The sequence below is a fragment of the Coturnix japonica genome, chromosome 13, assembly GCF_001577835.2.
Source record: "Coturnix japonica isolate 7356 chromosome 13, Coturnix japonica 2.1, whole genome shotgun sequence".
In the NCBI taxonomy this organism is placed as follows: domain Eukaryota; kingdom Metazoa; phylum Chordata; class Aves; order Galliformes; family Phasianidae; genus Coturnix; species Coturnix japonica.
Genome location: NC_029528.1, coordinates 10,411,455 through 10,437,648, shown reverse-complemented (window position 1 = coordinate 10,437,648; position 26,194 = coordinate 10,411,455). Strand labels below are relative to the sequence as shown.

At 45.7% G+C, this 26,194-nt stretch overlaps 1 protein-coding gene across 5 annotated transcripts in view; it reads right to left on the bottom strand.

Moving 5' to 3' along the window:
- Positions 1-14,578, bottom strand: part of CSNK1A1 (casein kinase 1 alpha 1) — a 30,937-nt gene extending 16,359 nt beyond the window's left edge. For 2 of the 5 annotated variants that reach the window (XM_015876162.2, XM_015876163.2), the window contains exons 1-4: positions 13,997-14,572; positions 13,242-13,348; positions 4,525-4,651; positions 3,109-3,207 (exon numbers count right to left, since the gene is read on the bottom strand). In XM_015876162.2, the coding sequence (XP_015731648.1) occupies positions 3,109-3,207; positions 4,525-4,651; positions 13,242-13,348; positions 13,997-14,119 (456 nt within the window). In that variant the 5' untranslated portion in view covers positions 14,120-14,572. Of the gene's footprint in view, positions 1-649; positions 734-3,108; positions 3,208-4,524; positions 4,652-13,241; positions 13,349-13,996 lie in introns of all 5 variants that reach the window. The other 3 variants (XM_015876160.2, XM_015876159.2, XM_015876161.2) reach the window with 3 other exon arrangements.
- Positions 14,579-26,194: the final 11,616 nt, after the last annotated feature.

Below are 26,194 nucleotides of genomic sequence, written 5' to 3'. Positions count from 1 at the left end.
ATTTCCAGCTGTTCTGCTAGGAAGAGGCATATGTCTTGATGTGCTTCCAATTCATCTTCTCCTTAAGAGTCAAGAGTACTACATCTAGCACTAGACACTTCTTCAAGGCATCAGAGTAATTTAATTTTATAAGCACAATAGATGAAAATATGAGAGTCCTTATCACACAGTTTGGAAAGATTTTGAAGAAAAATGGTATGGGAAAAAGTCTGGTTGAACAGCAGAACTTGTTCACGTGGGTGAAGATGCTACAGGAACCCTATGGGAAGGCAAGCAGACACCTACACAGAAGCCCTGCTATTTCACTGGGGTGGCATGCTGTTCTTTCACACATCCAAGACCTCGCCTTTCAGTTCTAAAGGACAGAAATGAAATCTGCTTCTGCATCTGAAACCAAGCACATACATTTAGCCCTTTTTAAAACCAAGTTTAGAAATAATTCCACGATTTAAACAAGCGCCACAGGGAAACATCTTAGTAATGTTACATGTTTGCCAAGTATGTCTGAATAATGCCAACATAAGAGGTGCTTTTGCGAGATCTACATTCTCCAGATTAAAAAAAAATAAAGAAAACAAAACGAAAACAAAACAAAAAAAATAAAGCACATGAATTTGGGGTTGAGGTTGGAATAGGAGACAGTTCAGACCTGGTTTAATCCTGAGAAAGATGGGTCCTGAGAAGTACTAACAGTCATGCTTCTTTTCCTCTTCCCCACTGGAGATTCTAAACACTGAACAAACAATAGAGGGTGGCAGTGCATCAAACAGTATTGCTTACATTGCAACAATGGCCGGCGCAGACAGGCAACACCGAGGCGTTTGAGAAAGAACAGGGTAGCCAAATGCCATCCTTCTTCCACCAAGCACTGTAGCTTTCCAATAGCTCTGTTGGTTTGTTTTTTGATTTTAATTTATGTTTTTGTATGGAGAAAATTTAAAAGATATGGCAGGGTAAATTTCAACTGCGAGCCGCTCCAAAATGGCACTGCCTTGGCCAGGGATAACAAATGGTGACATTTGGCTCTATTAAAAAAGGAAATTGAAGTTTTGCTTACAAAATTACATCCTTTGGTTCCACAAACTGCCCTTCCCCCAAAAGACATTTAGAAAAAGTAAATCTTCAGTAAGGAAGAGGTAGAAGGCATTTAGTCACCTTAAAGTTTACTTTCATAAGCATGCAGGGCTTATTTCTAGCAGAGCTGAAAATTCACCTTTTAAGGTGGGAGCAAAATTTCTCCCAATCACCAAATTCGAATTTGAATGTATTTGTTTTTAATATAACTGACAGGAAGCTACTGGAACAAGATTACCATGCTATTCTTGTATTGGTGGCTCATCTTAATTTAGGTATGTACAGTCAGCTTTAAAAAACCCTGAACTGTCCCTTACTACAAAAAGGAGCGAATGCTGTGTGCTGGCAATTGGTCCCTAGATACAACACCTAAGTGCTAAACTTAACCAACTCATTTTGCTCATGTCAACCTGTCAATTTGAGTTTATCTCCAGTACCTCTCTGATCCCTAACACCCTGCATTGCTAACAAGGCCCATACTCACAGCTCACAGGAAGTATTTACCACCATAAGCTGCACGGCTCTCTAAGTACTGTACTAATGGGAAAAGAAGAAAAATAATGGTTTACTGGCATTTTTTTTTCCCAGCTGATAGAAATCTAATGAGTTCTTCCACTAAAGTAAGCACAGCAGTATCTTCTAGGCCATTAATCCAATGAAGATGAAACAAAGCACAGCAATGCTAACCTAGCGTAACTGCAAAAGTACAGATAAATGGCCCAAAAAGAACAACTGGAAATCAGAAACTAAAACTAGGAAAAAAAAAAAAAAAAGCTATTTTTATTTTGTGAGAAAATTAAGGAGCCTAACTGCTTGACACAGCAGAGGAAAACAGAGCTCTACAGAGTGAAAGTATGAAACTTGGGAATGAGCAAAGTTTAATAGCAAAAGGATTACATAAAGACTGCCTTTCAATTAGGCTTACAAGCTTTTCCAACAACGGTTGCATCTAAACATTCAGTGCGTTGCACCTCTTCAGACAAGAGCTGTTACCTGATGTTAATACATTTCCCCCTTCTAGTGTTCGTGGCTCTGAAGTTGGCATTCATACAGGCAAACAAAGGTAAACATTTTAAACACTAGTGGTGCCTAAGGAGATTAGACATTCTCTAACGGCATAGATAGAAAATAAGTGGGAATCTTGCTTCCAATAAACAGCTTGATCGTGTACATTTGTCCTGAAGTTAATTTCTATTAAATAGCATGCTTAATGCATTGCCAATGCTGCCTGTCTGCCCGAGCTCAACATACAAATTGCCGGATTAAGCATATTTCACTTAAGACTAAAAAGAAAATAAAGCCTCGTGTAGAAGAAAACCTTTTCCCCCCCCCGCATCTGCAAACATGCACTTCTGAGTCTCTTCAACCATCCAAACAGTGCAACAATTTCAGCCCACCTCCCACCCCTCTTTTCTTCACAAACTAAACGAGAGCAGTTGTTTGTTGTACAATACATTCAGGTAGTCTACAATTCAAGTTTTTTGTTCACATATTAGCAGAAATTCATTTATTTATAGAGACGATTGATCTACACATTGACTAATAGAGTCATATCCACAGTTCTGATGGCTGAAGAGTCCTCTTTACCAGTCTGTCACTGCAAGTCTTACTGCCCTGATGACTGGTAGGTCAGGAGCTCCCACGTTGGCACAAACACTTTTCATCCCAGGAAGTCATCCCAAAAGTCAAAGATTTGACTTCATTATTAAGAAAAAATTGCTATTACAGCGGTCATCTCAACAATAAAACCCCATTATTGATAAAAACAGCAAAATATTCTCTACAGTTTATGATCTTGTTGCAGGACTTGAAGTCACCTTGCAATCAAGTCCATCTCACAGTGTGGGTCAGAGACCCACACGTATATGCCGCTGCATTTAGCAGAGGAAACTGACAAAGTCAAGTTCTCACATCAAAGATTTGTGGTTTAGCATCTAGAACATCAGCTTCAGCAATGAGTAAAAAGGCTGTGCAGCTCGAATTAAGTAACATAGCCATTCTCTTTCAATCTTTTAAATACAGCATTAGACTAACCTTATTACAGTGACGCCCAATACCCATTAGGAAGTTATCTGGTTTAATGTCTCTGTGTATAAAGTTCTTTGTGTGCACATATTCAATTCTACTGATCATCTGTAAAACAGAAAACATCAACAACAAAAAAAGATGAGATCCATTGAGAGCATCACAATTCACTTAAGCCCGAAATTAAGCATGACTTCTTAGTGCTACCTTCTTGTGCAATTTAAGTTTATAATTTGCTCAATGAAAACCAAGTCTTTTTCATATGCTTTTTAAAGAAATTCCTTTTACATGTTAAAATTCCATACTGGCTGTGATTAAATACCTGACATTGCTTCCCAGACATTCAAGTTCATCACGTAACTACAGCGTCCAATTAAAGAGTAATTTATTTTTGCAGTTGAAACAAAGCTTTTCAATACCTACCACAAGACAATTTTAAAGCTCGTCCCTTTGTGCAATGCCCACCTCAGTCATTCATTCCATTATTCACTTATCTCCAAGTACTGCTTTCCCAGCTACTTTCATAGAGCAAGTAACAATTTGATTGTGGCCCATCGTATTCTGCCTAGACTACTACAATCCAAGAATGACAGCGAGCAATGAAGATGCAGAGAAATTCTGGCACATCTTAGCATCATATATGGTTGTGCTATTTTCCATGTGTGAGATCACAGCATGAGTTTATGTGGAACAGCTTTTCAGCTGCACTTTACATAGACTTTAGTGAGCTGAATGATGTTACAAAATCATATCCTTGACAGCTGTTCTACTTTATTATGTCCTAAAGCCCAGTTCTGTTCGCTGACCTCATACATCTCCCTTCTCTTCCCAGATGACAAAAGGTTAGTACTCACCATACAAAGGAATACTGCATATTAACTGCACAGGTACCTCAGAAACACTGTAACACCCTGACTCTAGCTAAGCGAGCATTGTAAATGCTTTCTAGAGCAAGCATACCAGCAATTTAAAGCAGCAGAAATAGGGGACAGCTGATCTAGTCTCTAGACAAGCACCCTGAGCTTCCCTGGCCATTTGCCTGGGATTCTACAAGCCCTGGCTAAGTGACAACTTGGTACTAACACTGATTATGTAATATTAGATTAAATTTAAATTTACTCATGAACCCCTTACTGCTTTCCAAACAGCTGAGGACAGTACAACCAAGCTATTTACTAAACAGCAAGTGTCTATTTTACAAGCTGTACTCTCAGAACCAACTTGAAGAAACATCAATTGTTAGAAAAAGACTAAATAGACAGGCACTCCTGAGGCCTTAGTTAACAGACCTTGGAGGCCTTGAGTAGTACAGCATTCCAACTAAAGCAGAAGGCTGTTTAACACATTTAACCTACTTAAAAAGAACCATGATACACAAAATAATTCATGTTTTTTTGACATCCTCACAGCAATGCTTGTACATACCTGGTCTGCTAGCATAAGTACTGTTTTCATCGTAAACCTGCGAGAACAGAAGTTGAAGAGGTCTTCAAGGCTGGGACCGAGAAGATCCATAACTAGAACATTGTAATCCTTTTCTTGACCATACCACCTGCAAGAAAGAAATGTGTTGAGCATTAGCAAGAATCATACAAGTCTCAGCCTTACGCTTCAATTCTCTGCATTATTTAATTTCATGGAAGCACTGTTAATTGCTTTAGGCTTTGTTTCATGTAAGGCATCCCTGCAATGCAAAAGAATTCATGCATTTAACTCATACTACCTCCTCGTTTATTCACTGAAGTGTAGCAAATATCAATCAAGTACTAATGTACTACTAAGTAAATGACAAGAACTCTTTACAAGGTTTTCAATATCATACAGGGAAAGAAAGTTAAGTGTCACAGAGGCAGAAATAGTTGTTGCAATATATACATGTCCAATCACAGCCAATAAGATCAACCCTTAAGTTCCTCATCATGCATCAACTGGGGGCAAAAAAATAAATGCTTATTTCAGGGATTACTCAACATGATTACAGCTTGTTTCCTATCAAAGTCACCTTTGCAAACTGCTGAGTAGTAATGACAAGGGCCTATAAGCAACTCTACAGGTCACAGTTCAGAATGAAATACTGCAGTCAACCAAAGCAATGAAAACTGGATTGGATGATCTGCCTAGATATTCTGCCATGAAATTTAGCATTGCTGTGAAAGTCTAAGCAATAAAATGAATCCAAACACTCTAAGGCCTGCCATTCTAAAGAGTAAGTCCAGATTCAGATGAACCATGTTTTGCTTTAAGTAGAAACTTCATTTCAGGTGCTGATTGTAATTGTTCATTACAGTCCAATGGAAAACAGTCTTACAGCTGCTATCAACTGAACTAAGAAAATTTAGTTACAAGCATCACAAAAGAGGAAAAGCTAAGCAGATGAAAGGAAACCCTACCCTGGGAAAATCATTTGATTTGGTTCCTCTTTAGGGATCTCTGTTTAGCACACGCAATAACTCAGGTTGATTGCACAACCTCCACTTGGCCTACTTCTGCATAGGCACAAGAACTTCATTTTTAATCCCCTGATCACTGAATGTTTCTGAAAAGTAGAATCAACTTTGCAAGACAAAGACAACAGGACTTCTAAACATCCAGTTTTTGTGCTTACAGGCCTGTACTGCATGAGGAATTACAGCACCCCATTTATTCATTTCACTGACAACAACTGAAACTTCTAGTAGAATCCTAGAGTCACCCATGCTTTACTTACTTTGCTAACACTCAGTTTTCATTTCCCTTGGATCATTTCCATGGAAAATGAGATTAAGAAGTAAAGCTACATCAGGTCCATTCACAGCATGTCCACTAGCTGCTACTGCTGGCAGTGCAAGAAAAAAACATAACATGTGTTGGCCCCTCTTAGGAATCCTTGGAAATTATGATGCTCAAGAGCTTGGCAAATACCCATTGATCCCACAGTAAATGTAAGATGACATCCAGCCACACCTTCTGGACATGTGCTTTGCCACACAAGTCTTAATGCAAACAAGTCTTAATGCAAACATATATATATAACTTACGCAAACATATATATATAGCTTATAGCAAAATACAGTTTATCAGCTTTCTCAGACATGAATAGAAGACCTTACTGGAAGGCTTCACTAATTATTAGCAGGACAATATAATTACTGTAAGAGTTAGGAGCTATCTTTGAACACACCATGTAGCACGGTAACCCCTGACACAGCCATTAAGATACACAGTCCATACTTGAAGCTGTGGGATGTGCCTAAGCTTGTGTGCACAAAAATGCTTCGTCACTCTCATATGCCTCATTTGTTCAAGGCTACTGATCAGTTGGAGCACAGCTGATAAAAGCAAAGCAAAAAAACAAAACTTCTGAAGCTTCCATGGTTAGAACATTATCACATTCAAACAGTGACCTTCATTTGACTTGAGCAGCTCATCTCATATGGAAGACCAAGACTCACCACGTCAACAAGTTTCCAAATCATGTGGCTTAGCAGCCTGCTACACAGCTCCCATATGCTCACATGCAAAACTTCTTGTAACATCCTGAACAGTCTGCAGCTCCATGCTAAACAACCAAGTCACATGATACGGCAGTTTAAAAGTATTTTGTTTCCAAATCCCACCCAGTGAAGTGAGCACGAAGCCAGATCATATGACAAGTGAGCGCTTACTCAAATGTTCTTTCATTCCCTTAACTAACCTTGAGACAAGCGAGCGAAGTACTGATGCACATCTGGCACTTAGAAGCAAAGATTGTAGGTCAGCTTGACCCAAACTTAAATCCTCTGTTTCCAGAGCTGCATCTTTAACAATCATTTCATCTCTATTTCAGCAACCATATGGTTCCTAAATAATACCAATGGTAAAAGAAGCCTTTGAGAAAACATTTTAAGAAAACTTTAATAAAATATTTAGTTCTAACTATATTCACATTTTGTTTCTTTCATCCAAAAAACCCAGAAACAGGCCGAGGAACTAGAGGCTCAATTGCAGCCTCCTATGCCACATCTACACCCTCACTACGCAACCTTGTTGTTGTAACTACAACCAAAGCTGTGCAAGCTGGTCAAGTAATTAACAAAAGCATTCAGGAAATTCATATTTAAATAGTATCAAATGTAAACAGCAATGAATGAAAGGACTCACTGACTGGACCAGCTGTTGGTCACCAGCAAAGAAAACCCAAACCCCAGGTGCTCTGAAACTACCAAGGCAGTGAAGGCATGAGCATAATGCAGCATCATTTTGTATACAGGTGTCACGGGTTAAAAAGTGGATTCAAGCAAAAATATCATATCGATGAAAAGGGATCCACAAACAATTGTATTCTCATTCAACAAAAAAGGTCAATTTGCACTCCAATGTTCTACTAACTTCTGCTAATTCCATCGCTGTCCTATGTCACCCTACCATTACACTGTCTAGCTCTATACAATTAGTTTCCCAGCATTTTGGCTTTCAAATGTCAGACGGAAGAGTTCACGTGACAAAAAGGGGAGACTGTCAAATGAAAGTGGATTGAGAAACGCTGCTAGAACAAAAACAAGGCACAGTGAACAATCAAGCTGGAAAGAACTACTGGGATTACCTGAGATAACCTCATCAATATGTCTGACAAGTCAGTATGCACAGGAGGGCGAATACACAAGTCTGGAAGACTTCACGAGCACAAAGGATTCAACGTCCGAAATAAAACCAAATGACAACGAAGTGATGAATGCCCTGGAACTATTCCACTTCTGCATCACTAAGGCATTTACACGAGTCTCCAAACTGGGCACTGGTAAGATAATGTGACTAAAGGAAAACACAGACCATCCCTATAACTTCTATATGCTACTACAGGCTTCACTGAAAAAAAAATCAGAAATCCTAACCAATGCAAACAAGGGTATTCAACAGAAACTGTGAAGGAGTTGGTGTCAATGATTACAGCACTTCATGTGGTAACCCACAAACATCACTGGTCTGATATCCAGGAAAGGAAATAAAATCTGAGCAGGGACAGAGAAGGACTTCAATATGGATGGGAAGGTGGTGATCCTGGCAATCATATTCACACAGCTCAGCAAGGCAGTCACCAAGTTACACAACTTCTCCTTGTAGATACAGGATGACTAAGAGGGAGGCAGCCATTAAAGAAATCAAGGAAGTAGTAAATGGGCACTGACTGCCTACAGGTACATGCACTCATCTTCAGGCTCTTTCCAACCACAGAGCCATGGGTGCTGGCCTAGGAAGATATGGAAACAACACACATGAGGAAGGCAATCTCCCACTCTCAGATTCACGTCTACATTGTCACATAGTCTCTATTACCCTGAAGCTGGAAAAGCACTTTAGCTGCAAGCCAGCTTGGAACCAGTAACATAAATGAACCTCACTTAACACGGCATGACTGAAATACTGAAGTGGAATATTTAACAGATGCCATCTAATGTTAGTTGCCATGGTGAGTATGAATTAGGCCACCCAAGTACTAAATAAAGAAATAGCAAAGAACACCCTACGTTATCAAGTTAGGTAGGTTATAAATACGATTTTGTATCACTTTTTTGTACAGTTATGAGAAAAATATGAATACATGAAGTATGCCAATGCAACTCATCTGTTAGGCACAAGGGAAATTTCATCTGCCTGGTCTTACATTGCATATATATAGTTATATGAGTTGCTGCTTTGCTAGATGTTTAATGAAGTAAACCAACAGCTGGTAGGAAGCGAAGAGAACATAAGTCACATTTCTTCCATAGAAGTCAAAAGGCTCAATTGAGATTGAAGGTAAGCCATTAATCTACAGCATGTACTGCAAACATTGTGGAGGAAAACAGAGCCTTTCTGTAGGACTTGTGCTGATCATCTGTGCCAAATAGAGTTAACACTGAGCTGCAAGTGCACACTTCTGCAGCTGTTTCTGCAAAGGAGGAGCTAAGCCAAGAGAAAAATGATAGAAAAAACGAGTTTCTTCCAGCTGATTTGAAGGCACCATGAGCTCTGATAAAGACAGAAGTTCAGACTGTTATAAAACATGAAATTTTGGTTAAACACATTCACTCTTAGCAGAAAAAGCTTAGGGATTTATTTCAGTTTCACACTGGGTTATCAGAACAGGAATGTTGCTCTTCTTTTCTACAGTGGGTCTGTCCCTCAGTATAAAGGTGCTTGAAAGAAATATATTTACCAATTGTTAAGAACTCAAAATGCTCAAGCAAAAATCCATTGTGAGAACCACCTTAAAATTACTGAACCTGACCATGGTTTTCCACTGCATGTACTATTTAGTGAAGATGAATACGTGCAGGAGCTTATTATCAGATTATGCACCAGCACGGCACTAAGTATCCAGAGAGCTCTGATGGCTGAGACACTTTTACTTTTCTGACAGCAGCTTTATAACATGCCACATGATTCAGGACATAATGTAGCAATACATAAGTGACAATATTTATTTCCCAGCTTCCAAATATTTTTCAAGTTCAAAATGTAGGATTTTGTTTGTTCGACTTGCAAAAAGTCAATAGCTTTTGTATTTAAACTTACCACTGACTAAACTCAAATATTCCCCTGATAAGCCTTGGATGCAATTGAATACTGCACCTCTACTGCTCTGCCCACAGAATATACAAGCATCATCTGTTTTACAGTCAACCCTGCTCTTTGTGTAACACTTTCATTCCCACCAACAGCAGCAGCTCCTTCCAGCACAACACTCATTTCTAGCAGAAAGCAGGTAACAAGTTATAACCAAGGTGTTGTCAGGGGAAAAAAGAAAAGCCTTAAGTTTGCTTTTCTTTTAGAAATACATCTGCACCATATCAAAGGAATCTTCATAAAGGATATGAACCACGGTTGATAATCACCATAAATGGCAAAAACCAAGAGTGGCAACCACAGATGATTCAAACAATTGCTCTTGTCAAGAGTGCTTTAAGAGATTTACACCATAAACAAAACACACAAAGCCTCCAACACCATTTCATGATCTGAACAAGGACCAAAAATGTAGAAACGAGGGCAGATATTCCAAACTATTGGGATCAGCAGCCAGTTAACAAGAAGATCACAACTAAAAATGCTTTGCTACTAAAAAGAGCTGATGGCTGAGAACAATCAGAATAAACCTACCAGAATATTGCATACTTTGCATTGTGTCCTAAGGCAGACCAGATCATTAAATGTTAAGCTTGACCCAAAGGCCCGTTGTCTTCATTTTTTACAACACAGCCCAAATTTGTGCATACCAGAGTCTGCAAAGTGTATTCACAGGTTTTGTGACAGTTCAGAATCCTCCCTGCTCTTCCAGAAAGCAGCAGGTAGCAGCAAAGTTGAAGACCCCCGTGTGAATTTAAAGTTGTGTAGATATTCAGACAACAGACAAGCTAATCTCAATATTTTGCTATTTCACGTGCAAATGATGTTCTGTTACAGTACAAGTAGCAAGTCCTCTCTACACAGCAAGTGAAAGCTCACAGTTAATCCTACAGAAGCAGCAGGATAAAATGCTGTTGAGCCCAGCTTATACAGCACAGAAACTGGAAAAGCTTGGAACCACTTCTCAGTTTTATACCACAGACTCCATTTCTGTTGTTGCTGCTTAAAGGTGCCACTTCACAGAAAATTTAACTAACTTACTGCATGAATTTCCTCAACCTGATTCATCCTCCTCAGTACGCAGAGCCAGGAACAGCTTATTCCAACTGGACAGCAAACCATTACAAAACAGTAGCGGAATGCGTATTATCAATTACACATGCAGAGAGACCTAAGTACAAAGTCATACATTCTCCCAGTTTAGCTGCTGCCAAAAATGCACGTCAGAAAAGCTGGAGTTGTCTGGAACAACATGTGCAGCAATCTGATGTTGCTCCTAGACTTGGTTTAGCACCTCAGTGATGCACCTGATGGCGTAAGACAAGTCCTCTCCTTCAGATTCCAAGGACCATTAATTCTAACTACACAATATTTCAGTGTTTCTCAAGCAAACTGTGAGCTGAGCACCCCCTCTGCTTCCTCTTCTAGAAGACAAACAGAAGTTTTTATTTTTTCAAGCATCACCAGATTTCATATCACAACAAGAAAAGCGCAAAGAACCAGTCAAGCAACATCTAATATGTACGTAAATTTAAAGTAAATTTTAAGTCATTTCTGAAGACCAAAAAGATATTTCCTAAGTTTCTCTGAAAAGCTTTTCTAAAAAAGTCATCCTAAAACTAACAATGCTGGAACCTGAAGGTAGAAATCTTCAAGACCTCCTGACCTTATCGAACAGATCTTATCTCAAGCACAATGGAAGCCATCTGAGCTGCTTTGAGTGCTGCCTCAGTTGTCAGTTCTTACCCAGATTCTTCTAATTTGGTTCTACTTTTCAGAGGCCGCATGTCAAACAAAGTTCTTAGTTCCTCTGTGGTGGGGTGGGACTTCAAACAAGAGTCGTAGAGAAGGGTAGGTCAGATAAAAGTATGTCAAATACAAAGGAAAGAAAACTCACACGATCTGCTTTATTTGAAGCAGGAAACAAGTTTCTCAACATGCAAGCCAGCTTCCAGCATGTCAGCTTTGAACAAAATGCACTTGTGAGGCATGTAAATCAAATTCAAGAACTTACTTTTAAATAGTAGTTCAGCTTCTGTTGGGAAATTTGAAAAACATGAAACTTAAGTCTCATTATAGCGCTAAAGGCTTTTAGAAGAAAGCATAAGCTTAAGAAAGCACGCTTTTCCAGTTCCATGATGAAACACCAGATACCCACATGCTTTGGCTGCTCTCCCAGTTACCCTTGTTTTAGCACAGAACTGTACCATGATGGATTTCCAATATGCAATTTCTATTTTTCAGCTGTGAAACAAATGTATTCGTATACAGAAAAGAGAAACTTGTCTAAAATAAAAAGTAATTCTGGTTACAAACAAGCAACTGTTGTTAACTGTAGCTGTTGTTTCATACAGGTAAGTTTGTTCTATTCCTGTAGAAGGCTGCCATAAATGGAGAGTACTGATGGGTGAAACAAGGCCATCTCCTGTGTAACTCCAGCATATAATCAGGTCTACAATCGTGTTTACAGAGCAGGGCAAAAAGCTGGCAACTTCCAGGTTCTGTTAGAATTAATAGACAATCTGAAATACACGAGTATTTCACCCTACAGCTTGTACAGGCCACTAATTTATACACCTGCAACAAAGCGAGTTAAGGGCAAAAGGGCTAAATGGAATCCACAGTTTGATTCATTAGCCCTACTGAAGTTGATCCTGTAGCACAAGACACCAATTCCTTTAATAATACAGAGCAAACAGCAGAAATACTAACTTTAAAAACATTTTAAATACTCTTGGCAAAGTGTTTCTGGAAGGGAAAGAAGTTTCACTTACACTACTCTGATGCAGATTAAGTCGTCAGAACTACACAGAATAACACCTCAATAATCTGAGAAACAACTCCTCCTAGAGTCTGCTGCACCAGAACAGCAGCAAACTTACTTCTAGATCAGGAAATGATTGAAAACTCTTGAAAGTTTCAGACAGAATAAGAAACAAGGAAAACGCCTAACAAGCAACTGGGAGGGATTAATCCTGGCACTTTAACTGTACGGAAATCCCTGTGACGCATCTGTTGCGGGTAACAGAAAGGGGCTGCCATTTCATTCCTGGTCGAGGTTCTCAGCAGTTCTCAAGCCTCGCTGCACATAACTATGAAAGGAAAAGATACATGCCTGAGCACGTCCCTTGTCCCAACAGGAGAAGGGGGAGGGTTAATCACGTCTATCCGCCATTTTCTGAGCGGAGGAGGAAGACATGTTGGAACAAAAAAAAAAAAAAAAAAAAAAAAACCAACAAAAGAAAGCAGCCATTTCCAGTACCAGCTCCAAACTCTCAACCTCATCAACAGCACCGGCTCTCACAGAAACAATCTCATGCTTTATTCTGCTCACTTTAAGAACTCCTCAGCTCGCTAAGTGCTGAAGATCTCACTTTCAATGCGCAGTATGTAAGCTTAAGAACACGGTCTGGAGCAGGGAGGGGGAGCTACAAGGATACTCAGGTAGTTGTTAAGCTTAGAACGGAGTATTTTACCCAGTTCAACTCTTTCTAGAACTAGTCTCTTATGATCGCGTCCCACCTCACAGGAACATTAAAGGAAATCCACCATACTTGGCACACGCAACCGAATCTCACCGTATATGTGGAATGCCAACTCCTCCTTGCAGAATTTTGTAGAGTTTGCTCTCGTACAGCAGCTGGGGATGTCTGGCCTTCTGAGACTCCAACTTCACAGCAACTTCCTGCAGTGAGAAGGAACAAGGGATCAGAGCAGAGCGTCCACCAAGCACTGCCTTGCCACCGAGGTGTAGGGGCACAGAACTTCAGTATTTCCCCCACGCTCGCTCTGAGCTACAATATGTTAAAGCTTTTGGCACTCAACGTCCTGCATTTTGTTGCCTCTTCAAATGAAATCCACAGCGTGACGGTTTGTACATGAATATCCATCCCCAGGTCACAACATTGAGCTGGAGATGTTAAATCTTCAGATTCACGGAAGAGAGGGAGAACATACGTGGGTGTTTCTTCTCTCCAGCTCAGAGAAGTGAGTGGGAGGAAGAATTAAAGAACAAAAAAAACAGGAGAAGAAACAGGGGATCTTCTTTGTTTCTACTGCTGCTGAAGAACACGACATAAAGTGTTCCCCAGCTGGTTAAAGGGGCAGAGCTGACTGCCAGGAGCCAGACTTCAGCCACTGACAAGGTGCTCTTCTCTCCCTATCTCTCACAAAGCAAAGCAGCGGGTGGAAACCCGCTGTTCCATCGGGACACAACTGCTGCCAGGCCCAGAGCGCCCAGGGATGGCGATCCCGGGAGAGAGAGGCTCAAAGCGTTGGCTTTAGGAGAGCATGGCCGCTCTCCGTGTCCCCTGGAGCTGTGTGCCGTCCTTACCTCCCCGTTGGTGATGTTGATCGCCAAATAGATGTCCCCGAAAGAGCCCGAGCCGATCTTCCGCACCAACTTGTACTTGCCCCCGACGATAAACTCGGCCTTGGAGCCGCTGCTGCTCGCCATGGCGAGAGGCGGCTGCGAGGCTCTCCCGGCGCTACGGGGCTCGGGGGAAGGGAGAGGGGAGAAGGGGCTGGACCCGACAAGGGGAGAAGGGCGGGGGAACGAAGGAAGGAAGACAACAAGAACGGCGCTCGGCGCCGCTCAGCGCTCAGCTCGGGCCCTTCGTGCGGCCGCCCCTCTCCGCGGCTCTGCCCGGCTCCCGGCGCCCTCCAGAGAGGTGAGAGGCGGCTGCCGAGGTGCTGTAAAGGGGCTGGAGGGGAGAAGAGGGAAAAAGGGCGAGGCGAGGCCCGCTGGCTCCGCCGGGTCCCGGCCGCCGCCGGTCCCTCACTCTGCCGCCGCCGCCGCCATCTTGTCTCCCAACCGCTGCTCCCGCGGACACAAAATGCCCCCAGCCCGCAGCCAACGCTTCTTCACCGCGCGGTGCACGCTGGGAGCGGGGCGGGGCGGCCCCTGCGCATGCGCGAAGGTGAGGCCGCCTCCTGCCCGCAGCGCGCATGCGCGTTGGGCCGTGAGGGGGATGGAGGGGGCGGAGAGATGGCCGCCCCGAAAGCACTCTGCGCATGCGCGCACACCGCCCTCCCGCCGGGCCAATGGCCGCCGTCGGTTTCCATCCGCCCCCAGCTCTGCCTAGCGACGCGTTCGGGATGTGCGCATGCGCGTCACTGAAGCTGGGCGGAAGAGGAAGGGGAGAAGCGCCATCCTGCGCCTTAAAGGGGCCGCGGCCTCAGGGCCTGGGAGTTGTAATGTGGCAGCCATATTGCTGTAGGGCCAGCCATATTGCTGTGCGAGGATGCTGAGTGTGTTTGTGAGGAGCACGAGAGCCCATAGCTGTCATTGAGCCTCCTTCCAGGTGATCACAGTGTCACCTGTGATCACCCATAGCTACGATTCCCCTGTCAGCTCCATCCAGGCTCACAGCACAGTCAGCTCCTATTCCAGACCCTGTTTCTTGCTGTCTTTCAATATCAAGTTGTCTCCCTTGTCCTCTGGCTCTTACAGCTCCTTTGCAGGAGCTCAGAGCTGTGAATTCCCAGTGACTCATTATCACTCCCTGTCAGAGCGGCGTCTTGTGCTGTGCAAGCCCACATTTGGGAAATGATTCAGTCCTCGGCAGAAAGAAAGCTCCTACATACAGTAATGCAGCTTGTGTATATAGAAACAATGTCTACTCAGGTTATTTAATTCAATGGGGGCATGCGGAGAAGCTGCTTTCCATCTTGTTTGTTGTACTTAAAGCAGTGGGAATAACAAACAGTTTTATTTTAAGTCTGGTCTGTGCAGATTGTTTTAAATAGCTGACACTTGGATAAAATTCACATTAAGAGGTCCAGGTTAGGGCAGTACGGTAGCAATAGGAAGTTGTTCATATGAAGAAAGGGGAGTCTTGGCATAACAGCATCCACACAGTAAGGGAGGCTTTTATTGCACCCACCATATTGCTTTCTAACTCGGTAAAGTTCCTCTGCTAAGAACACTTTCTGTCTGCACAAGTGCAAAAAAAGTCCTGGCTTGTGTCCATGTGGCTGTTGCCCAGTGAGGGGTGTCTGTGATTTGCTGTGTTTCTTCCTGCGGTGGACTCACTTAGCTACAGGATGACTCCATGGTGAGAGACCAGGAGGAATGGAGAGGGAAAATTGGCAGTCAGCGATGCTGTGAACTGCAAGTATAGGCTCCAAATTCCCCTTCTGTTTCAGGGAGTTTAAACCCAAGGTTCTGCTACAGGTTCTTCTGCATTTCCAATAAAAATAAAACGCAGAAGACTCAAAATGAGATCAGATCGTAACATATCTGACAGAATAAAAGCGATGCTGAGAGAGCAAGCGAGCTTACGACTCATTCCTACCTCAATACTGTTCTCACTGAGAGGGAAGCTGGATTTTGTGCGGAGGAGCTCTGACACATCACACGGCACTTAAGGGGGCTGGAGCTTCAAGGGCAAACGAGGTGTATCCGAGCATCACCCTCATTTCTAAATGCAGAGCCTTTCTGTCCTCACTTGCCCTCACATTACTGTTAATCGTGATTTGCAAACAGATTAGGACTGACGTGCACTTAGAGGCCTTTGGGGGTTTAGTCGTTTTTAATGATTGCGCTGGATGGGATTTTGAGCAGTCTGCAAACGTTCGAGTCACGTATCCCTTGGAGGAGCAGGAAAAACAGGTCTGCAGCTCCAGGGCACTGCCCAGCCCGTCCGTGGGGATGCAGGGGAGCAGGCTGTGCTGGGCTGTGCAATGCTGCCACCTCCTGCCTGCCGAACAGGGGACACTGCTGCATGGGGCTCGAGCACTCGGTGAGGTCAAATTGAACCTGCTACAAAGATGCCCAGGCACACACACATAATCTCCTGAATGTCTTCAGTACAGAAACAAACTAACGAAAGTGATGATCAAATCCGGTTGGATGTGTTGTCTTTGTGTTGAGTCCCGCAACAATGTTAGGAATGGAGGGATTGAAAAGCAGACCTGTGTGGGCAATGTGGGAAGGGCTGCAGGACAGAATGGAGGGCAGAGATGGGAGAAATCAGCCGGCACAAACCAGGACACAGCACTGGGGCACAGAAGAGATGAGCTACCAGCACAGCTCCATCACCTCTGATCAGAACGCTGCCAGAACAAGGAGTGTGGGGAAAACCTTCCCCCCATCACCAGCTGTGGCAGCTCCAGGCAGCTTGTCTGCTCTTGGTGTCTGTAGGACAGGTGAAGGAGCAGCAGAGCCCAGTGCCAGCATCCCACCGTGTGACGCTGGGATGACCTCAGTCCTCTTCCTGTTTGCTCACTGCCTGTGGTTACAGCCACACTGGAGCCCACCGCTCAGGTTTATACCTTGGCCACTCCAGTTCTCTGCTTGTGTCTCTACAGTAACAAGGAGAGGTCTGTTCATTAGTGAGGAAGACTGAAGGTGCATGTGTAATTCTGGGTAAGCAGGATTTAACCTAGGGAATGAACAGCTCTATTGAGAGAATGATGGGGGAGGACACCGAGACTGAAGGACTGTAGATGCCCAGAAGCTGGAGGTGGGTCTCATCCCACATCAGGACAGATCCGACATCCACCTGTTTAAGACCTTTTGCTCTTCTCTATTTTGGCCTATGAATCTGTCCTGTCTTTGTTCCACACATAGGAACATTCCTTCCCCAGCTCCTTATGGTAAACCACATCCTGTGCTGCCACATGTGGGGTCTGCCTTGCTGAACAACAGAGATCCTGATGGTTTGAAAGCGCTGTTGGCCTTGTAAAAAGCCCACACAGCCTGGGCTTGTGTCCTGGCTCTTTGGAAAGCACAGACGTTGGTGAAGACACACAGTAGATGTGCACAAACATAAAAGCCACAGAGGTACCCACTGGATTTAAATTGATACAACTTAAGAATCCTTCACCTGTATGTTGGGAGGAGTTCAGGCTGTGGTTTTGTAGCAGCTGACCTGATCTAAACTGACTTCTGCCTCCTTCTCCCCTCTTGTTCACCCTGCTCCCAGTGCCTTGGTCAGACCCTCTGCAGGTCACTTTGACCCCCTTTCAAAAATGGTCTGCATGTGATTCTTCGTGTTTTCTTTGGGTTAATCTTTTGCCAAACCAGAATGGTTGGAGGAATTCCAGGGTGCCCCTGTGACAGTGTAAGTGTTGTCCCTTTCTTGCAGTGGCTTGCTGTCAGCCAGAACACCAGATGGGTGTGGAGAAGTGTGGCCTTCTGTCTGTAAAGGTGCTCTGCAAAAGCCCAGGAAGAACACAACAGTTGTTGAATTCATTGCTAGTGAGGAAAACAGCAGTTTTAACACTAAGAAAAGAGAGGTGAATCTGGATGCTGGTGCCTCTTGCAAGCTATTCTTCAGCTCCTGTTCATCACTATTTTTCACATCTTTCAGGGATGTAGAGGCAATGAAAGCACTTTATAGCTGTATCACTTGATAAAGAGAAAAGAAGAATTCTCCTCTCCTCTCTTTCCAGAGGACAGGCCAGCAGTCCTGCTTTATGGCCCAGCCTCCAGCTGACCCCAGCATTGCTCACCCTTCATTTGTGCCTGCTTTGCAATTGAGCATCCCCACACCTCTTAATTTGATCACAGCAAATGAAGGGAGTGTTTTCAGTGTAATAAACCAGCTGTTTGATGCAGTGCTGATGGAGCAGCATCCTTTTTGCATGTATGTAACTGTGTCAGCAAATACTTGCTGCTGCGTTGGGTCAGGAGGGAGCTGTTCATCCTCCTGGGCAGCAGGGATATCCCAGGCTTCTATAAAAAGGCTTAGGGGGAGGGAGTAACATTGAAATAACAAGCTAGACAAAGTCATAACTGAATAAGTCAAAGGCCACATCATGCCTTTACTCCGGAGCCATCAACTTGTGTTTGGTTTGGGTTGGAATTTCAGAGCTGTCTGAGGTGGATGTGTCATTTCCCAGGGCTCTGCTTTGCACTGCTGGACCTGGGGGCACAGGGGGTGCACATCCTGAGTGCCTTTGCAATGCAGACCACAAAGGTTCACTGCAGCTGAGCTGAGGGATCCCCTGCTGGGCTGTAGCCCTGCTCACTGCATGCAGTGTGGCCACTCACTGAGCTGGTTCACCCTCCTCACTTGGTGGGAGAGGACTCACTTGTTTCCCAGGCACTTGTTTCTGCTGGTTTGGGGATCCAAACTGCCTCATGGCAGGACCTGCAAAGCTGGAGCTGACACGTAGGAAAAAGAGGAGAGAGATAATCAGAATCCCAAATTCTTTGGAAGTAAAATATGTATGTTTTGCATTCTGTCTCATCAGCACTGCCACCCAGCATCAAGCCCATTCCAGAATGGCACATTTCCCATGTGTACCCTATGTAGCTAAGAATGACTGAGGTCCAGAGCTCCAGCCGAAGGCCTGATCCTCTTCCTGAAGTGCTTATTGTCTCAGACAGGGAGATCCCGTGGTGGTTTCACCCCAGTTTTCATGTAAGTGGCCAAAGTCTGGGTGCAGTTGTACAAACTGAGACACCACTGATGGATTTCCCTGAGGCCTGGACAGCCAAAATCATCACAGTATTTCTTTGCTCTTCAGCAGTAGGGACATGTGAGCTCCTGGCACTTCCCACAGCCGAGGGATCTGCACTTTAAATTAGATCTGGGTTACAGGTTTGTAGACACAGCAGTTGCTTGTCTCAGAGCACCAGTTCTGCTCACACATCATTCCATGCTCCCCCTGCCTACACAGCCCCCAGCAGTGTGCCCTTCACACCGGCTGTTCGCCCTCCCTCCCTCCCCAATGCTGTGGGTTATGGCTTTGCTCTGACCTTAGCTGACCCTGCTATTTTTAACAGGGCTTGTGGTGCTGGAGAATATGGCTGGATAGATGCTGTTTGTGCCAGGAGGAGCCAAATCCAGCCTGTGCCAGTGACTCCAACAGACAAGACTGTATCATCACAGGAATAAGTGAAGTGATTTTGTCTCAAATTCAAGAAGTGGGGACCTGAAAGAGCCCTGGGGGTCTGGGCTCAGTAATGCTGCCTGTGTTTTAATTCCCCTGGGAAAAACAGGACTGGTAGGAAGGACTGGGGCCCCACAGCTCTGAGGCCACGGGGAGAAAATATCCATGAACCGCCAGCACCATTGCCAAGCTGCAGAAGGAGTTGGATGGGAAATTCTGCGGCCTGGGATGTTCTTGGCTGCTTGGAGTGAGATTTTTTAAGCACAGCCGGAAAAGGGGGATTTTCAAGTAATTTTGGTGATTCACAGGAAATGCCATTACTGCACAGCTGATGCTCTACCAATGCACTTGTTCCTGGAAGACTTTCCTGCAAAGTTTCCCTGGTGAGGTATTGCTGCCAGGAGCAGTGCCTGCAGGCTGCTTGTGTTGCCTGGGTTCTGCTGCAGAGCTCCGAGCAGCCACCCAGCCAGAAAGGTTTGGAGACATGAGAGTCCTGCATGTTTCTGCTTTCCTTTAGGCCTGCAGCCAGGAGCAGGAACCGCAGGTCCTTTTGTTTGGCACAGTCCTCAGGGACAATTTACTGAATGGCGGTGAAGCTGAGATCGAACTTTTCCATGATGTCAGACTTGAAACTGCTTGGAGTACGCGGGTGAATGCCTTGTGAGGTGAGGAGAGAGGCTCCCAGGAAGTTATGGGACAATGGATGTAAATGGCAGCGAGGCTGATTCACTGCTCGTCATATCCGTGGGTACGTCAAGTGCTCAGCAGCAGCTTCTCTGGCACTGGTTAATTTATTATGCTGTTAGTGCAGAGTGCTGGTATTTGGCTTCCATACCACACTTCCACTGCTGCAATCACTCAGCTTCAAATTATCAGGGTGAGTCTTCTCTAACGCAAAGTAACTCAGCTTGTGGACATTGGCTGATACACACGAGGCTGCCATCAATTTTCCTGAGTATAATTTCTTGAACAATTTTAGGCAGCGTGGATTTCATGCATGCCATGTGCAGAGGTGTGGGATGCAGAGGGGGATGGGAGGAGCAGAACAGGCAATGCAGCGTGCCTGAGAGAAGGCTGGGGCTCAGCCCTGCCTGCCCCATGCAGGATATGGCCATACTTCATGACTGCTGCTGCTCTCCAGTGGCAGGAGCCAGCCAAGCACAGTCTGTCCCACTGGCTTCACCATCCCCTTTTTGGAAGCTCTGGCTTTTCTTGGCACATTCTAGGAGGGAGGACCCTTTGCTGAGAGCTGAGTTGAAGTGCTATGCTGTCCCCAAACCCCATGCAGCAGGGACCTTCCCACTGCCACCCACCTACTGGATGTCAGAGCGCTCGCAGAGCAGAAGCACTCGAGCAGATTGTGGATGAGAGACAAAATCAAGGGCTGCTGAGTCTGGTGATTTTATCGCTCACAGCTCATCACGTGATGGCTTTTATCAGCATCTCCTCAGGGGTCATGGAGCTGGTCCTGTGCAGCTGGGGCAGTGCAGTTCTTTCCAGATTTTTGGAGCTAGTTGCTTCCTCTTATGATTAGGATCAAAAATCCTCCATGATTGAGAGCATCACAGAGAGCATTGGGGAGCAAAGTGTGGCAGAAAGGAGCCCTGTTCCTACAGGGCCTTGGTGGGCCTTGATATAAATATCTCTAATTTATAGGCAGACTGTTTCCTAGGCCATCCAGGTTCTGTGGGGATTCACAGCCGAGCAGCCCCTGCAGGGTCTCAAGTATGGGCCCATCTCCCACATACCATGGCAAATCTCAGCACCTGGACTCAGGCTGGCACACCCAGTTCCAGACAAACAGGCTGTCTGGGGCTGCAGCCCCTTTTGTGAGTGTGTCCTTCCAGTTCAATGTCTGCTCCCATCTCATTCCTTCCAGCAGTCACCTGCAGACCTGAACATCTCTGCTCAATGGAGCAGCTTTTCATGCCATCCAAGAGCTAATTCTTGTAGAGATCAGCAAAGCAGGGGCTGAGAGATGCTGCTTGATTATGCTTGAATTTATTCTCTCCCTTCCTCCAAAGATTATCACGAGCTCCAGTTCATTTGCGCTTGTGAAAAGCACAGGGTGGAAAGTGCCAGATAAGGGGAAAAGCTCATCACATGTTGTTGCCACGATGCAGGAAACAACGCTAACAAATCAATCAGCCCCTTGACATGCATGGCTCAGCTCCACATCTCTGGAGCAGCATTCACGCCATGTGGGTCCCGCTTTATCACAAGGGACTGAGGAAGCAGATGATAAGCGTGCAGGCTGTCCCGCTTTGATGCTTCAGAGAGCGAGCTCTTCCAAGGGCTCCTTTACTGATGGCCCTTCAGCTAATTTTAGCACCAATGAGCAGCAGCTTAGCACAGCTCGGAGGAGTAGGACTATAAAGCAGGTGCCCATGTAAGGCACCCCAGGTGACCCTTCTGGGAGCTGGTTGATTGTTTCTCGGTGTGCACCACACCTCTCCTTCTCCTAGACCCTCTCCCAAACAGCACAACAGTTGGACAAGTGTCAGACCTCATTAAAGCCAGCACAGTCACATCTCTGTACCCAACGGTGTGTGCCGCGCTGCTAAGAACTGGTGCATTGCAGGAGCTCCAGGCACACGACACTGTCTCTGCATACCCGCACTGCGAGGTCTTCTTTACAACCATGGGGAACTGGAGACTCTGCTTCAAAATCTTGTAGCTCTTATTTACCTTGCTGAATTCAGTAGCACTGTCTGTGTATGCCAGCACTCAGATCAGACCCACCTGGCAGCAGGCAGGCAGAAGACACTGGAATCAGTGTCCATGTCCAAGCTCCTGCCACATGTGAAGTGACTCAAACTGGCCAGATGCTGGCAGAGGAGCAGTCAGGGCGCAGCAACAATTGCCATGCACGGAGCCCAGCTCCCAGCAGTCCTGCAGCCTTCAGGAAGAGATGCTGGCTCTTTGTGTTTAATAACCCAGCAGATTTTTCTTCCATGAATTCATCCAGTTTAAATGCTGTACATCTGTCTCATCCTGTGGCCAGGAGCTCTGCAGTATAACTACACATTGCACCAAAGAACCACTTCCTTTTTGTTGTGTTAAACTTCCTTCAGGTAGTTTCAGCTGGATCCCCTACTCCTGTGTCACAGGAGGCAGAGCACAGCCCTTCCCTGCCAGGACTGCACGGCTCTGTCTCACAGCCTCCCATCCATCCCTACTCCCAGTCATAGAACTGTTCCTCACCCTGAGGCTGCTGCTTTGGGCACCCACACTTCCCTTCCCTGCTCCATTTCTCTGTTACATGGAGGCAACAGGAAAGCCAGACCTGCACACATCATCCTAAGCTGCTGGCAGACACAGTCATGTTGCTATTCTTCCTCTTTCTCAGAACATTCATTTTGGGCTGAAAATCTCAAATCAGGCATGTTTGGGCCAATGTTGCCTGCAGTGATGCAGTCTCTGGGCACACAATGGGTTCTTGTACAGAGGAAGGAGAGAAAATCTGTCTCCTTACAGCCTGATAGTGAGCAGAAAGAAAACAGCTGTCATTTTGCATCAAGGCTCCTAGGGGGAGCAAGGGCACACTGCAAGAGGCCTGTGCAGGTACTTGGGTACCAAATCTCTTGTGTGTTCTTCCATGAGGAAACAGCACGTTACTTGCTGTGGTATGTGATGAGAGAAGAACACATCCCCTGCCACAAGACCCCTCCCCAAAACACGTAGTTTGTGGGTTTCCTACCAGCTATGGGGTGGCTTGCACAACCCTTTCCAGCCCAGAAAGAAGCCCGGGAATGCTGGAGAACCCTGGATGACTCCAGGACTTGCCTTGGCCAAAAGAAGGACCCAGAACTTGGCAGAGATCTGGGAGGCCTTGAGGCTGATGACTCTCCACCATCACAGCCTGGGGAGGAGGCCTGCAGCTGGCACATAGGCTGGTGACTCAGGGGGTGGAGAAGCTGGAGCTGGCATCCTCTGCCTGGACTGATAATGGAGATGTCCCTTCTGACACCACCATTGCCTTGTGGCTGGATGGGATGAAGTATTTTCTGCTGACACAGCATGTTTGAGCCAGCTGCTGTCGTGTCAGCAGGAAACTCCATGTTGACAGAACATGGAAATGTCCACGTAGAAATGCCAAGTTCTCCCTGAGAAAGAGGAAGCCCAGAGGAAGGAGAAGCCCAGGCATAGAGCTGGTGCTCTGGGAAGGCTTCCCCAGCCCATCATACGATGCCCTCCCTGCCCTCCAACATGGTGTCTGGGGCTGGTGGCTTTGCCCAAGCCATCCTCGCCATGCTCTGAGCCTCAGCACAGCAGTTAAGTTTCGTAGGAAGAGTCTCTGCCCCCAGTAGTGAAACAAACACACGGTGCTCCCTTTCAGGAGGGGAGATGCCGTGCTCGCCTGTGGCAGAGACACAAGCCCCATCAAATCAAATACACACCCAGTTGCATCAGTGGAAAAACGAATGGAGAGCTTGCTCACAAACTGGATTGGCAGCTTCAAAGGCTGCTCTTGCCTTCCTCCCACTCTTTGTTCCTCCAATGAGCAAGAGTAGCTATCTCCTGCAATGTGTGCTGCACAGGGAGCAGTTATTGTCGTGCCTGGGAGATGGGAGATCTTGCAAACCTTAGAAAATAAGCCATTTGCTACCTGTCTGACAGTGAACTGTTCTCCTTCACCTGCAGAGACACCAACATGAAAAGCAGCCACCCACAAGAAAAGGCCCCGAGTCAGCAGCCTTGGAGGTTTTAGGGTAGGAAAAGCAATGCAAGGCAGCAAGGATGGGGAAGGGGAGAGGGAAGGGCTGAGGAAGCTGGTAGACATGAAGCCTCAGGCTGTACATGTGGGACAGGAGACGTGAGCTGCTGCAGCCCTGGAGAGGATGAGAGGAGCTGATGCTCCTTACACAAAGTGAATCGGTCCTGGATGATCTTAGTTGTCTTTTCCAACCTCAATGATTCTATGTACTTCTTAGGAGGGTTGCTCTTTCCACCAGATTCACTACAATGGAGAAAGAAGAGCCCATGGGAATGAAGAGTAAAGCCCACAGCTTGGGAGGAAGCGTGAGGGGCAGCAGACTGAGCTGCTACTCCATCTCATGCTTCTTTTGCTGGGCCCCACAGCACATGCTGCAGGGATGATAGCATGGAGTTGATGGCACAGGTAGAGCAGTGACAGCGATGTTCTGCCATCGCCACCAAAAAGACCTCCATACAGAACAGAGAAGGAATACATGACACAGCTAAGCCAGAGGCAAGCGAGCCTTCAGCCCATAAATAAACCCTTTAGAAATAAAGAGCTGACTCTTAATTTATTCCGCATGGATCAAATTCTAACTCCTTATTTTCAGCCTCTGCTCTGCCTCCTGGTGGAGGCGATGCCTCCCAGCACAGCCTGTTGGAAGGCCCTGGTACAGCCCTGGTGACCTGTGTGAGGGTAATTACTGTGAGCAGGTGTGCTTCCCTTCTGTGGTGGACTTAGGCACATGTTATATGGACCGTAAAGAGAAGAAGAGAGAAATGGAATGACATCTACGTGGTTTTTCATGTGGTGCTTATGCTGATGACCAGCTCAGATATGAAGTCCTGTGAAAATCTTTAACTTTATGGCACTGGCCTCTTTGCCATAGCGCTTTAGCTTGGACTCTCATGCTTTGTAGCATGCAGGAGCAACCATGTTTGAGGCAAAGTCCACTTCCCAGCCGTGCAGTGTGGGAGGAAGCTGTGATTAGGACACACCTGCACCCTATTCTTGAGCTGTTGTTTCTTTTTTCTGTATGTTTTCACTTCCAGCATGAAGGGCTGATAGCGGTGTGTGGTCATGAAGTCCTTTCAAGGCAGGAAAGGAATCCAAAGAACAGTAATAATGGAAAAGATTAAATAAAGGAAACACCTCTTTCCTGTGCAAACATGCTGCTCTGAGAAGAACCCCTGCCTGCTGCAATTGGGCATAACCCAGAGCTGCTTCACTTTGCACGGCTGGAAGTTGTGCCTGCTTTCTGAGCAAGCCCTGACTAACACACAACGCATCTGCTGTGTTCCCACAGAGCCCCCTTATGGCTTTAGCTTCCAACAGATCTGCCTGAGCCTTCATCTTTTGTACAACTGGGAAAATCCCTCTGCTCCGGCCCATCAGCTGCAAACCAGGAGTGGTTCAGTTTGGGGTGAGATGTCTGGGAGCTGCCCTCCCTGCTGGGTGTTCCTGCTGCAGCTGTGGGCCAGTGGTGCGTGGGGGTGGCCCTGGAGAAGCTGTGAGCAAAAACAGGCATGCAAAGAGGTTGCACAAACCGGGGAGCCCAGCAGGAGGAGGCAGCCCTGCCCTGCCCTGCCGCCTCCGCAGCGCTGCACCCTTCTGGGTGCTTCCCTGTGCCATGCTGCTGGGTCATATGTCTGCAGGGTCTGAGGCCACGAGGCTACAACAGCCATTGCCAATGGGGTGGAGAAGAGACTAAGGCCCTTTAGACTGGCTTATCAAAACCTGGAAACACAAACAGTTGTGCTAGACCAGCATGCACCTATTTGCTTTTCCTTGTAACCAGAGCCTGGCAGTAGCAGCCAGCCCACTCCCATGTCTTCCTGACTCCCGGTGAGCCCTGGAGTGGTGACAACACGTCTGCATGGAGCTGTGCAGCCCCAGCTTGGGGCTGGATAGGAGAAGGGGGCCAGCAGAAGGAAGGAAACTGCTCACACTGGGGAAAATCACTTGGCAGCACAGCTGTCTTGCAAGGAA